This window comes from Hypanus sabinus, chromosome 4 (genome assembly GCF_030144855.1).
Source record: "Hypanus sabinus isolate sHypSab1 chromosome 4, sHypSab1.hap1, whole genome shotgun sequence".
NCBI classification, from domain to species: Eukaryota; Metazoa; Chordata; class Chondrichthyes; order Myliobatiformes; family Dasyatidae; genus Hypanus; species Hypanus sabinus.
Window position 1 is genome coordinate 18,295,933 of NC_082709.1, and position 14,942 is coordinate 18,310,874.

A 14,942-nucleotide genomic window follows, 5' to 3' on the forward strand; every position below is an offset into this window, starting at 1 on the left:
TGATTGGAAATAATGTGTGGGCCAGCTCCAGAAATTACACAATTTCTTCAGTCCAGATTTCCCTTGATGTGCCCGTTAGAGAAGTGTCACATTGCTTTTCAAAACTATAATGTGCTTTGAGCAAAGTCTAAGAGAATGGTGGGCTACATGTAATCAATTGAGCAAAGTCTATGAGAATGGTGGGTTATGTGATCGTTGTAATCAATTGAGGCACTGATGATCAAATGTAATTGATTTCTTGCATTAATCCCTCAGGTGTCCCCATCCTACTGAATGTTCCCCCCCCCCACCCCAACCACTTCCTCTCCACAACCCCCTGCCTGTAAGGAGTTTGTACATTCTCCACATAACCACATGGGTCTCCTCTGGGTGCTCTGGTTTCTGCTCACAGTGTAAAGACACACCAGTTGGTAGGTTAATTGGTGGTTACAAATTGTCCCATGATTAGGCTAGGGTTAAATAAGGGGTTGCTGGGTGGCACAACATGAAGGGCCAGAAGTGCTGTATCTCAATAAATTAAAAAAAAATCTTTACTGCCCCTTTAGAAACTCACACTGCCCCAGGGAGGCAATATCACCCAGTTTAGGAACCACTGATTTACATGAATGGTTCCTGAGATAACTGATTATACTGACAAAGGCAGAACAGAACAGGAGGCTGGACCTGTTTTCTTTGAACAGGAGGTTGAGGGCATATGTGATGGAACCATATCAAGGTGGGTATATAAGGGGTCTCTGCAGAGTGAAGTGCCAGAGCTGAAGTGGTTTCCTTTAGTAGACAGCTTGTGGACTGAAGATTAAGTGGAAGAGGATTCAGAACTTGCAGGCAGGATCCACCCTGGCCTGTAAAGTTTGAAAGATCTGGGATGAAACCAATAGGTTGCTCTGGGAGGCAGCCAGCACATATACAACATGCTGAATGGCTTCCTGGTTTGTTCAAATCTCTTCACAGCCATATCCCTATAACCGGGACCCGCAGCAACCACTATGTCTTCCATTTACAACTGCTGCCAAGGCCCAAGTATCCAGGCTTGTGCCTGTCAATGCTGATTGCATGGTCATTCATGTTCTTCAGCTTTCAACTATCTGAGGCAAGAGTCAGCATTCAGTTGCTTTGCCTGCAAAAGATGGCGACAGCAGACAGTTCAATAGAACTCTTCCTCAGCTAATGGTGATGGAGCTCTCCAAAGAGTCTGAAGGGACATTTCTCAATCTATATCCTAAATTTACTGTCAAGCCATAACACAGCAGGAGGCTGCCCCAGAAATCCAGCACTTTAGTGACATCTTTGCTTAAAGTACATGGTATGCATTACAATGATTCACACTCTTCATAAATACAGGCAATGAAAATACAGAACATGAGCCCTTAAGTCATTTTTCAAGGAATAAATAGGATTGCAATTTAACTAACACAAGAGCTGCAAACGGAGAAACTCGTTATTATTATAAACTTGGCAATAGAAATGTGGGTATTTACATAAAGGAAACAAATTGTAAGCTAGATTAATGCAATGGTAGGAAAATGTTGTCAAAGTTCAAAGAAAATTTATTATCAAAGTACGTTTATGTCACCATATACATAAAACATCGAGATTCATTTTCTTGCAGATTACTTAATAAATCCAGTAACCATAACAGAAAATAAAAGACAATAAACTGTGCAAATACAAAAAGAAAGAAAAAAGAAACAATAATAAATAAGCAATAAATATTAAGAACATGAAATAAAGAGTCCTTGAAAGTGTCTGTTGGTTATGAACAAAACTTCTTTCCACCTATCAATCAAGATTAACCTTACTTGTTACAGCTACCTGAACCTCCTTACGATATTTCACAATTAGTGAGTACACGATTGAGCAAACAAGAAGCAAAATTCACACTTGACATTCCTACAATACTAAGAAACACTTACTTGTAAAGAGGAAGCATTATAGGTAACTGTCTTGCAGTATGAGGAGCAACTTCAAGCAAATTGGCACGTTCTCGTAGTGATTCTCGCACTAGTTTATACTATAAAAATGAACACAGTTTGTAATTACAAATATTGTTAATATAGTTTCCTGAATCATTTAACTTATTTGAAAAGAACAATTAGTTGCTTATCAATTAATGTATTTAATGTACTGTATATTCATCTCCTGATAAAAAGCAAAAAATGGCCCAAGTTATTATTTTAGCTCAAATTGTGTTTATTATTTATACCTGCTCATAATCCAAATTTATGAATGCTTTCTGTAGATATCGCACTCCTCCATGTATAAGTTTAGTGCTTTTGCTACTTGTTCCAGAAGAAAAGTCCTCTCTCTCTATCAGTGCAGTTTTGAGACCTGGAAAGATGAAAAACAGTTCTTAGTAACTTGTCCTCAATTGTTGGGTTTATGCAATAGTTCAGAAAATAATTTAAAATAATATCATTTTGCCCAGTTAAGGCCATCATGCCATTTTTGTGGCTTGGCAAACCACTTTGTAGGAAAATTTGTGAAGAACAATCACGGTCCTGATACCATGATTGTCTACGTCAAACAACATGACACACAATTATCATCATCACCAAGCCAGAAATCATCTAAAAATAGAGTCAAAGTTCCAGGTGGATTCTGTTTCTAGAATCCAGGGACACTTGGCTCAGATACACTGCCAACACATGTGGCAGAGGGATAAGGGAAGGGAACCCAGTAGAGTAACTTTTGTAACTGAAAATCAGCTATTGGAACATTCTAAGTCCAAAAGGTCACACACTGCAGGAAGAGAATGGGTAACCAGCTAAAAACTAATGGTTAGCTTTGTATTTACTGGAGACTTTTCCAGTATAGTGAGCGCTCACCACAAGCTCCACCATTACATTTCTTCTGAATTGATGGCTTTGTGGACAAGTCTTTGGACAATATGAAGACAGGTGGATGGGCAGGTAGCATTGAAGAAGCAGGGAGTATGCAGATTGGACAGATTGGGAGTATGCTCAAAAAAGTAGTTCTGGGAATAAAAGGGCTCTGTACTCACTGGAGTTTAGAAAAATGTGAGGAGGGTGGATCTCATTAAATCTTGTTGAATATCAAAAGGTCTAGATAGAGTGGATATGGAGAGTATGTTTCCTATAGTGGGAGGGTCTAGAACCATGGGGCAAAGCTTCAGAATACAAAGATGTCCCTTTTGAACAGAGATAAGGAGGAATTTCTATAGCCAGAAGGTAGTGAATCTGTGGAATTTTTTGCCACAGATAGCTGGGAAGCCAAGTCACTGGGTATATTTAAAGCAGAGGTTGATAGGTTCTTGATTAGTAAGGGCATCAAAGGTTACGTGGAGAAAGTCGGCAAACAGGGTTGAGAGGGATAATGAATCAGCTCTGATGGAATGGTGGAGAAGACTCAAAAGGTCAAATGGCCTAGTTCCGCTCCTATGTCTTATGATCTTCACACACCATCCAATAATATAAGAAAGAATGAAAATAACTCCCCCGACAAACTTACTGAAACCACAACTTAGAAGCAAATCTACCTAAAAGGGAAAACACAAAAGTGGGAATTTGAAAAACATGTTAGTATAAAATAATATAATTTTACAAACATTTATGGATATCACTGCATTCACCAGCTAATTTTTTTTGGCAAAATATATTTCTGGCAAATTAATTAAAACTGAATTAGACACCGGTTCAGCTGTTTCAGTCATTCCACAAGATGAGTTTGAATGCCATTTCAAAGATATTAAAGTGAAGCCTGCAGATATCCAACTAAGAACTTACACTGGAGAAAAGATGACTCCTGTGGGAATGGCACTCATATCAGTGAAATACACCAACCGACAAGCCACATTGAGCATGTATGTGGGAAAAACAAGAGGCCAGCATTGTGGGGACATGATTGGCTAGAGAACTGCAACTTGATTGGAGATACATTCACAATTTGCACGCCACACCTGCTGCAATGAAGGCATGTGAAAGCAAATTAAGGAAGATACTGGATGATGCCACACCAGTGTTCAAGCATGACCCTGGAAAACTCAAATATATCAAGGGTAAAACAGTGTTAAATTAAAATGGCTAAACCAAAGTTTTGCGGAGCCAGTCCAGTTCCTTATACTATCTGTGATAAAGTAGGCAGTGAGTTAGATCACATAGAGGCTGAAGGAATTCTTTCCCAGGTTGAGTCGAGCCCATGAGCAATGCCACTGGTCCCAGTAACCAAGAAGAATGAATCTGTCAGGATATGTGGTGATTTTAAGCTTAATCAACCCAGGACTGAAAGTTGACCAATACTCTCTGCCCAGTACAGGAGTTACCTTTGCAACCCTTTCTGGAGGAAAACACTTCAGCAAAGTGGACTTAGCTGATGCAGATGGAAGAAGAGTCCAAGTTGTTTCTCACTGTAAACATTCACAAAGGGCTCTATCACTGTTAGGCTTATTTTTGGAGTAGCATCTGCACCTGCACTCTGGCAGAAAGCTGTGGACCAGGTGCTGCAAGGCTGCCCAGGCACTCAGTGTTACCTGGATAACATCATTGTTACTGGTAAAAATGACAAGGAACATCTCCAAAACCACAAAACAGTGTTTAAAAGATTATGGGCTCAGAGCAAAATGCAACAAGCATGAATTCTTCAAACCAAACACCACTTACTGTGGTCACATGATTGACACACAAGGATTACACAAGTGTGCTGAGCTGTGGTGGATGTCCCGAGGGCAAAGAACACTTCACAGTTGCGGTCCTTCTTAGGATTTGTCAAGTAATATAACAGACTCCTGTCAAACCTGTGTACTGCGCTCTACCCTTTGTACTCTTTACTGCAGATTGGAAAGAGATGGAAATGGAAGAAGCAGTATGAGATCACTTTCAAAATGGTGAAGGAAATGGTGACGTCAGACACTATACTGACACATTATGATTTACATCGTCCAGTGAAGCCTGCCTGTGATGCCGCACCTTACGTACAGTCATGTCACATTATCTGTGATGGCAGTAAACAGCCCATAGCCTTTGCATCACGTTTCCTTACCGCTGAAGAGAAAATTCATGCACAGATTGGCAGAGAGGCCTTGAGCCTGGTTAGGGCTGTAAAACGTTTCAACCAGTACTTGAATGGGAGAGAGTTTACCCTCGTTACGGACCATCAACCACTGGTGTCCATTTTCAATCCACAGAAGGGTGTTCCACTGACAGCAGAAACACAAATGCAGAGATGGGCTCTGTTTCATGGAGGACACAATTAGAAGACTGAATTCAAGAGGATGACTAATCATGGAATTGATAATGGATGTCCTGTTTATACTTGCAAAGGGAAACACCTGACAAATTTACAAAAGAGGGCACATCCCTTCATGCAAATGGAAAGTCTCCCTGTAACGGCAGAGATGATCCAAAAGGAAATCAGAAAAGACCCCATACTGCATCAGGTCTACTGGCCACCAAAAATGGCTTCAATGTACAGGAGAAACTCCAGATCCTCCATTGTTACCAGCACCGATATGAACTTCCCTTATGTGGGGATTGAGAGTTGTTGTACCAAACAAGCTGAGAACTAAAGGTGCTTAAAGAGCTACGTACCAGTCATCTAGTTATGGTTAAAATGAAAGTGTGGCTCGAAGCTTTGTCTGGTGGCCTGGGATAGATCAGCAGATTGAGCAACTTGTCATGCACTGTACAGAATGTCAACATGTCCAGTAGATGACAAGAGCAGTGCCTCTCCAGCCCTGGGAATGACCTGCACTGCCCTGTCCGAGGATTAATGTGAACTTTGCCAGACCGTTCATGAGCACAAATTTCTTGGTAGTAGTGGATGCAGCTACAAAATGGCCAGAAATGTTCCCAATAGCCTCCACTACTGCCTCGGCACCATTGATTCAAGATTCAAGTATATTTATTATCAAAGAATGTATAAATTATACAGCTTTGAGATGTGCTTGCTCACAGGTAGTCACAAAGCAAGAAACCTGACAGTACCTAATTTAAAGAAAAAAAGGAATAAAAACAAAAATAAAAGACAAACACTTGAAGCGCAAGAGGAAGGAAGTGCACTACGACCCAGGCACTGCTGCTGCAAAATGCCCCCAGGCCTGGATCACTCTGCCCAGTGACTTGCTCCAGGCCCAGATTTCATTGCCCAACCTGAAGCTACTCTCAAGCTCTTCAAATCAGTTGGGTGTCCAGAATGATCCAACCGCACACCTGGGACAGTTGTACGAGCACTGAAATCAAATCTCTTCCCGGACCCCAGCTTATGATACCCAGTGCGATCCAACCTTGCTCCTGGGCCAGCTGTACATGCATCAGAACTCCATCCGCAATGATTCATCTGCCGAACTCGCCTCACCATCGTTCACTCCTTCAATGTTTGCAGCGATAATTTAACACAATTTACCTCAGAAGAGGTATTCTTAGTGATGGTTTTAGTTGGATTTCTTAGCCTTTTGACTACCAGGAATCTGTCTCACACATTTGGTAGCGCCATTTTAACCAGATGCCTCTTCACAAGGAATGGAGTTCCACAGTACTTAGTCAGTGACAGTGGACCATAGTTTGTGGGGCACAGACTGAACCAGAAGCTTGCCAACTTCCTTCTTGTACACCGTAATGCAACACATTCCACAACCAGCAACTCACCACCCATGCTTTTCCTGGGTCATCTCTTCTGCTCAGTCTTGGATCTCTTCAAACCCAGTCTCAGAAGGAGTTTGCAGGACAAGCAGCTGAGACAAATTGAGGGCTCCTCAGACAAGGAGGTTCGATGTTTCACTTCTGGACAAGCAGTCCTGGTGAGGGACTACAGAGGTGATCAACAGTAGGTACTCAGAAAGATTAAGGCCTGAACTGGACCACTCTCAAACTCAGTGGAGATTGGGGATGACAGATCAATCAGTTGAGGAGAGAGAATTGGCTACTGCTGTCAGAACCACTTCCTGCAGTCTCAATCACCTCCTACAATGACCACAGAACCTGAGATCATTTCACAGCCACCAGTTTCACCTGACAAGAAGAGTGTCACCCCCCCCCCCCAACCCCTTATCAGGGAAGACATTATCCCACAAGAGCGAACAATCCTCTACGGTGATCGAATCTTTAGGCCTGAATGGGAGAATTTAAAATTTACAATGCTGTGGACATCTCTATATAGCAGTTGTATTAAATAATATACTGTGCATGTAGTTGAGATGCATTCTCTATTGAGATGGAGCTAAGCAGGAAGGAATGTTCTGTATTGAATATTTTAGTAATATGTGAGTAATCTTGTATATATATTGGTTGATTAAGCATTCTTGTTTGTGTCAATATTTCATTATGGGTTATATGTATAAGCACGTGAATTGCATATGTCATCACACTACCACATGATACATGCATGCCTCACTGAAAGTAAACACAAAGTTAGACCCACATTCCCATACTCCTGTGTTTTCCTTTGTATTATTTTAATATTTTGACATTATGAAACAACAACCACCATAAGCAAAGTAATAGTCGCCGTTCCTTCACAAAATAACATCTTCCCTGACAGGAGAATCTCAGAAATAAAGGGTCAACCATTATTGTTTGTCATTCACATTAGTGAACTGGATGAGAATGTAGAAAGCACAATTGGCAAGTTTGTAGCTGACATCAAAATGGTGTGGTGGATGGGGGATGAAGGTTATCCAAGGCTACTAAAGGATGGAGAGCAACTGGGAAAGCGGACCATGGAGTGATATGTGAAGATTAACCACCGACAAGTATGAAATGATGCATTTTCAGAGGTTCAACTATGGCAAAACTTAGACAGAGAATGACAGGACCCTGTGAGGTTCTATAAGAACAGAGAAACCATAAAATACTCCCTACAGGTGGTGTCACTGGTAGACCTGATGATAACAAGCACACTTGCCTTCATCAGACAGAGCAGTGGGAACAAAAGTTGTTATTCATGTTAAAGATGTTGGTGAGATAGCACCTGGAATGTTGTGTGTAGTTCTGGTCATCATACTAATAGGCAGCATGTGATTAAACTGGAGAGGATTTTGCCAGTACTGGAGTGCTTGAGTTATGACAGACCAGACAGACTGGGATTGTTTCCCCTGGAGCAAGGGATGATGCAGTGGAAACCTCAGAATTTTATAAAATCATGATTAAAAAGCCACAGCTAAATAAATTGTCACAGTCTCACCCCCCCCCCCCCCACCCAAGGTTGAGGAGTCTAAACGAGAAGACACAAGTTTTATTTGAGAGTGTAAAGTCTTAAAGGGGATCTGAGGGAATATTTTTCCCTCAGAGGGTGATAGGTGTTAGAGAAGGAGGTAGATGGGGGTAAAATTACAATGTTTAAAAGACATTTGGGCAGGAACATGGATATAAAAGGTTTAGATGGATTTGGGCCAAATGGAGATAAATGGGACTTGGTCACAAAAGCACCTTGATTAGCATGGACAAGTTGGGCTGAAGGGCCTGGTGTATAACTCTATAACTCTGAAGCTGCATTCAGAACCAGACTACTACCAAGACGTTAATGCAGACCTCAGCAGGGGTGCTCACAATGTGATTTGTTCGGTCTCCAATACTCTGCAGTATTCAGCCACCACAAGCTCTTCCGTCATTGTACACAGAACAATTTGGCTATCAGGTGAGCTCATCCATTGGCAGCTAGAATGAAGAAAAAGAAGGAAGTTCCTTTTCATTAGCAGCACGTGTAAAAACAGGCACAGGAAGAGGGGGTGGAAGTGAAAGATGAGGCTTAGAAGCCAGTCACCAGGAGTGGACACCAACTGGTAGAGGATTTAGCCCAGTACATCACAAGTAAAGCCCTTCCAACCATTGAGCACATCTACACGAGACGCTGTCATCAGAAAGCAGCATCCATCAAGATTTGCTCAACGCCCAGGCGATGCACTTCTCTCGCTGCTGCCTTCAGGAAGAAGGTACAGGAACCTGAGGTCTTGCACCACGAGGTTCAAGAACAGTTACTACCCCCCAACGTTCAGGGTCTTGAACAAAAGGGGATAACTGCACTCACTTGCCCATCCATACAGATGTTCCCACAAGCAATGATCTCACTTTAAGTACACTTTATCTTGTTATCTCATGTTCTCATTATTTATTGCTATTTATTTATTTTTGCATTTGCAAGTTCAATACCCTGAGTACGATGCCTTGGCACAACTGCCAGCAATGCATGGGCCAAGGACAGCAGTGCAGTCTAATAAAAGGAAGGTGAGACAACAGCTTTCAACAGGTGCCACTGAAAGGGACCATAGAATTTGAGTGGTATGTCAGCAACAGAAGGAGCTGATGACAGTATTCAGCAATGGCCTTTATAAGACCATACAACATAGGGGAAAAATTGGATTATTTGGCCCACCAAGTCTGCACTTCCTCCCTCACCATCATTCAAGGCCTCAAACTGTCTTTTCAGGTGAGGTGACACTTCACTTGCAAGGCTGCCTGGATCATCTACTGTATTTGATGCTCCCAATGGGGCCTCCACTACATCGATGATATTCAACACAGATTGGGGAACCACTTTGTTCAGCACCTTTGCTCTGTCCTCTGCAAAAGGCAGGATCTCCTGGTGGCATCCCATTCCAATTCAATTTCCCATTACCATTCTGACATGTCTACCCTTGGCCTCCTCTATTACCAACCTGACAGTATGAACATTAATTTCAAAGTTCAAAGTAAATTTATTATCAAAGTACATATATATCACTATATACAACCTTACAGGCAATCACAGTTAATACAAGAAACTCTATAGAATTGAAGAAAGACCACAACCAATCAGATGGATATCAGCTAATGTGAAATAAACAATAAATCATACAAATATAAAGAAGGATAAAAGAGAAATAATAATAATAACAATAAATATCAAGAACATGAGATAAAGAGCCCTTGAAAGTGAGTCCATGGGCTAGGCAATCATTTCAATGATGGGGCAAGTGAAGTTGAGTGAAGTTATGGATCCTGATCCTGGTGGTGTGGGACCTAAGATTCCAATACTTTCCCCCTGATGGTGGCAACAAGAAGAGAGCACGTCCTGGGCTGGGTGGTGGAGAGCACATCCTGACGATGGATGCAGCTTTCCTGTGACCATGCTGATGAAGGGTCTTGGCTGAAAATGCCGACTGTTTATTCCCAAAGTGCTGGAGGAACTCAGCAGGCCAGGCAGCATCTAGGAAAAGAGGACAGTCAACATTTCAGGCCAAAACCCTTCGAAGGGTTACAGTCCGTAACGCTGAGTGTACTATTAGTTCCTCCACCATTTTGTGCGTTGCTCAGATTTCCAGCATCTGCAGATTTGCTCTTGTTTGTGACCATTTATTCCCCTCTATACATGCTGCCTTAGGTTTATTATCAACTGACATATATTGTGAAATTTGTTGTTTAGTGGTAGCAGTACAAAGCCAGCACAAGACAAGACATAAAAATTACTATAAGTTAAAAAATAAATAATGCAAAAATTACAAGGTAGTGTTTATGGGCCACTCAGATATCTGATGGCAGAGGGGAAGAAGCTGTTCCTGAATCATTCAGTGAGGACATTCAGGCTCTTGTACCTCCTTTCTGATGGTAGTAATACAAAGAGGGCAAGTCCTGGAAGCCGAGGGTAGTTACTGATGGATGATGCCTTTGGTGGTGGGGAAGGTTTTGCCCATGATTGATCTGGCTGAATTTACAACCCCCTGCAGCCTGCCTCTTGTGATGCTGTGCAGTGGAGCGGCCATATCATGTTGTGATGCAACCAGGCGGCAAGTTCTCCACCATATATCTGTAGAAATTTGCAAACTTCTTTGGTGACGTACCAAATCTCCTCAAACTCCTATTAAAGTAGAGTTGCTGTCATGCTTTTCCTCATGAGTGCATCAATATTCTGGCCCAAGACAGATCCTCTGAATTGCTGGCGCCCAGGATTGTGAAGTTGTTCACCTTTTCCACCACTGGTCCTAAGAATGAAGACTGGTATGTGTTCCCCAGCTTTCCCTTTCTGGCGTGTATAGTCAATTCCTTGGTTTTGCTGCTCGTGAGTGTGAGGTTGATGTGACACCACTCAGCCAGCCGACCTATCTCACTCCTACATACTTCCTCGTTGCCATCTGAAGTTCTGCCAGTAACTGTAGATGGCGTTCATACTGTGCCTAACCATGCACAATTTCACAGTATATGTGCACAGCAAAATCTTTTGTGGGCATATACTGTAGTTATTAATGCTTTGCAAATCATTATGTACAGTTTCTTATCGTTCCCTCATTAATCAAATACTTGTAATTTGCACTAGTTACCTTAGAGCTACATCACAAGATGCTGATGTCACACACAATTCAGAGTAAGGTGCACTTTCCCTTCCCTGATCTAAGACTGTTAGCAAATCTGTTGGCTTCTTTACAACGGCCTGGCAACTCTGATGATTGTCTGCTCGTGATAGCCCTCATGTGTATTTCATTCAATTATACAACAGACAAATCTGATCTCGTGGTTTCTATCCAGACCATAATAAAGTAACAGAGCTTGAATTTTAACTTGTAACTTTCAACTTCTTTCAATAAACATTGTTTTCCTAAAGCCAAGTTGAATTTTCACTTTCTATGGCTTGACTAAAATGTCTCCAAAACCATTAGAAAAATCAAGAACATTTGTATGTGCCAGTTCAACCATAAAACCTTCTCTGAATCAATCTGAAAAACTTTGACTCATTTCAAATTTAACCTCTTGCCAGCAGAAAGAATAGAGATTAATGTTTAAAAACCTGTTCTCAGAATGTACATAAGATCATCAGACACAGGACTGAATTTGGTCATTCAGTCCATCATTACATCATGGCAGATTTATTATCCCTCTCAACAACATTCTCCTGCCCTCTCCTCATTATCTTTGATACCCTGACTCAACAATAATCTATCAATCTCTGCTTTCAGTATACTCAATAACCTGGCCTCCACAACCATCTGTGGCAATGAATTCCAGAGACTCATTACTGTCTGGCTAAAGAAATTCCTCCTCACCTCTGTTCTAAATGAACATCCCTCTATTCTGAGGCTGGGCCCTCTGCTTCCAGACTCCCCCACTATAGGAAATATCTTCTCCACATTCATTTTATCTCAGCTTTTCAATATTTCAATAAAATCCTCCCTCATTCTTCCAAACTGCAGTGAGTACAGACCCAGAGCTAACATACACTTCTTATACATTAACCCTTTGACTCCCAAAATTATTCTCATGAACTTCCTCTGGACCCTCTCCAATGCCAGCATGTCACATCTTCTCTTAGATAAGCAGCCCAAAACTGCTCACAATACTCCAAATGTGCTTTGGGCAATTACTTATAGAACCTGAGCATTACATCCTTGCTCTTATATTCAAGTCTTCTCGAAATGAATGCTAACATTGCATTTCCCTTCCTTACATTTAAGGAATCCTGCACAAGGTCTCCCGAGTTCTATTGCACCTCGGATTTCTGGATATGCTCCATGTCTGTGCCTTTATTCCTTCTATTAAAGTGCATAACCCTACTCTTCCCTGCACTATATTCCATCTGCCACTTCCTTGCCCGTTCTCCCAATCTAAGTGCTGCAGATTCATCTACACTACTAGCCCCTTTTCCTATCTTCGTATCAACTGCAAACTTAGCCACAAAGCCATCATGCAAATCATGACAAACATGAAAAGAAGCGGTCCCAAACCCAACCACTGTGGAACACCACTCATCACCGGCAACCGACCAGAAAAGGCACCCTTTATTCCCATTCTTTGCCTCTTGCCAGACAGCCAATCTTCTTATCATGGTAGTATGTTTCCTGTAATACCCTGGAGCCCATAATACCCTTGTTTTGATCAGCAGCCTCATGCTCGCAAGTCCTTATTTAATGCTTTGAGAAGTTAGTGCTGGGCTTTCTCCAGGCACCACCTGCCCCTCCGTAGACAGCGAGGCTGGAATTTGAGAATCACTGCCCATCAAGGACACAAGATAATGTTCACATCAGGATACTTGGTATCATGGAGTGAGTTAACAAAACATGAAAGAAATACAATGTGGAATGCTAATCAATTATGCAATTAGTTCTGCTTAATCAAGATTTCACATCAATATAATGTAATTAAGAGTTATTGGCTTGAAACATAGTGCAGATAACTCAGGGCCATTGCATAACAATGTATTTTTCCAGCAGTCCAATCCAATCGGGAGCAAGAAAGGAGGCAACTCAAAATAGATCCATGGGTGAGATTTTAAATGGAACAATCATCATTTTCCCAATCAAATCATGATTCATTAGCAAGGGCAAATGAAAATAAGGCTGGAACAAGCGGAATGGCCAGTGTGTGAATGGACCAGTGTTAGTGTGGGGAGGCTTTGACTCATCAGGCTTTGGCAAGCACAGGCTTGGGCGAGATAATTATCAGGTAAGTTTCTTCTTCTTCATTCTTATCTGCTAGTATATAGTTAGGGCAGTGAAAATGGCTCCAGGGGCTGTCTTCTGTTCTTTGTGTGCAATAGGGGAATTCTGGGAGACCTCCAGCCTCCCAGATAGCCACATCTGCACCAGGTGCACTGAGCTGCAGCTCCTCAGAAAATGCGTTAAGGAACCGGAGCTGCAACTTGATGGCCTTCGGCTTATTGGGGAAACTGAAATGGTGATAGATGGGAGTTATAGTGAGGTGGTCACTCCTAAGTCGCAGGAGACAGGTATCTCAGTGCCTGTTGGGACAGAAAAAGGCAATGAACAGCCAGTGCAGGCTATTGCTGCAGCCATTCACCTCAATAATAAGTATCCCACTTTGGATACCATTTGGGGGGTGGGTGAGGGGGGAAATGACCTATCAGGGCGAAGCCGCAACGACTGTGTTTCTGGCACTAAGTCTGGCATTGTGGCTCAGATGGGTTGGGGGGAAGAAGACTGCAGTAGTGATAGGGGATTCCATAGAGGAGCACACACTAGGTTCTGTGAACATGAAAGATATAACCAGATGGTATGTTGCCTCCCAGGTGCCAAGGTCAGGGACATCTTGGATCAGGTCCATGGTATTTTAAGCAGAAGGGTGAGCAGCCATACGTCTTGGTACATATTAGCACCAATGACATACAGTACTGTTAAAAAAAAGTCTTAGGTACAAGACTTTTGCAGAGTACTATAAATGACATTGAAGTTCACTCCCTTACGAGCTCGAAGAATTTATGCACGTTGTTAGGGAGTATTCTGGATTTATTTTAACATAGAAGATATTAATTCAAACAAGAAAACAGTCTGCAGTTCTTAATATATATTGTAAATTGCAAGTAGAAAATTTAAGTTACTGTACTGTGCAAAAGTTTTAGGCACCCTAGCTATATGTACCACACACATACACCCTCCCCCAAAGAGTTTGGCACTGTATTGTAGACAGGAAAAGAGAGGAGGTTCTGAAGAGAGATCTTCGGGAGCTCGGGAGAAAGCTGAAAAGCAGGACGTCCAGTGTAGCATCTCTGGATTGCTGCCTGTGTCAAGTGTCAGTGAGGGTAAGAATAGGATGATTTGGCAGATGAATTTGTGGCTGATGAACTGGTGCAGGGGGCAGGATTTCAGATTTCTGGATCATTGGAATTCCTTCTGGAGAAGGTATGACCTGTACAAAAGGCACAAATGAGAAAATCTGCAGATGCTGAAAATCCGAGCAACACACACAAAATGCTGGAGGAACTCAGCAGGCCAGGCATCATCTATGGATTCCAAAGATGCTGCCTGGCCTACTGAGTTCCTCCAGCATTTTGTGTGTGTTTCCTGTACAAAAGGGACAGGTTGCATGCACATGAACCTCAGGGGGATCAATATCCTTGCAGGCAGGTTTGCTGGAACTGTTGGGAGGGTTGAAACTAATTTGGCAGGGAATTTGAATGGGAAACAGAGTGATAGGCTGAGGTTGAGGCAGCTGGTTTACAAGCAGAAGCAGTGGTGTGTAATGAGACAATCAGGAAGGACAGCCAGATGTCCAGGCAGTATTGCAGTCAGT

At 42.1% G+C, this 14,942-nt stretch overlaps 1 protein-coding gene across 1 annotated transcript in view; it reads right to left on the minus strand.

Annotated features, from left to right (window-relative positions):
* Positions 1-14,942, minus strand: part of gpd2 (glycerol-3-phosphate dehydrogenase 2 (mitochondrial)) — a 130,292-nt gene that overhangs the window by 62,734 nt on the left and 52,616 nt on the right. The window contains exons 4-5 of the mRNA XM_059966526.1: positions 2,204-2,328; positions 1,914-2,011 (exon numbers count right to left, since the gene is read on the minus strand). Of these exons, the coding sequence (XP_059822509.1) occupies positions 1,914-2,011; positions 2,204-2,328 (223 nt within the window). The remainder of the gene's footprint in view (positions 1-1,913; positions 2,012-2,203; positions 2,329-14,942) is intronic.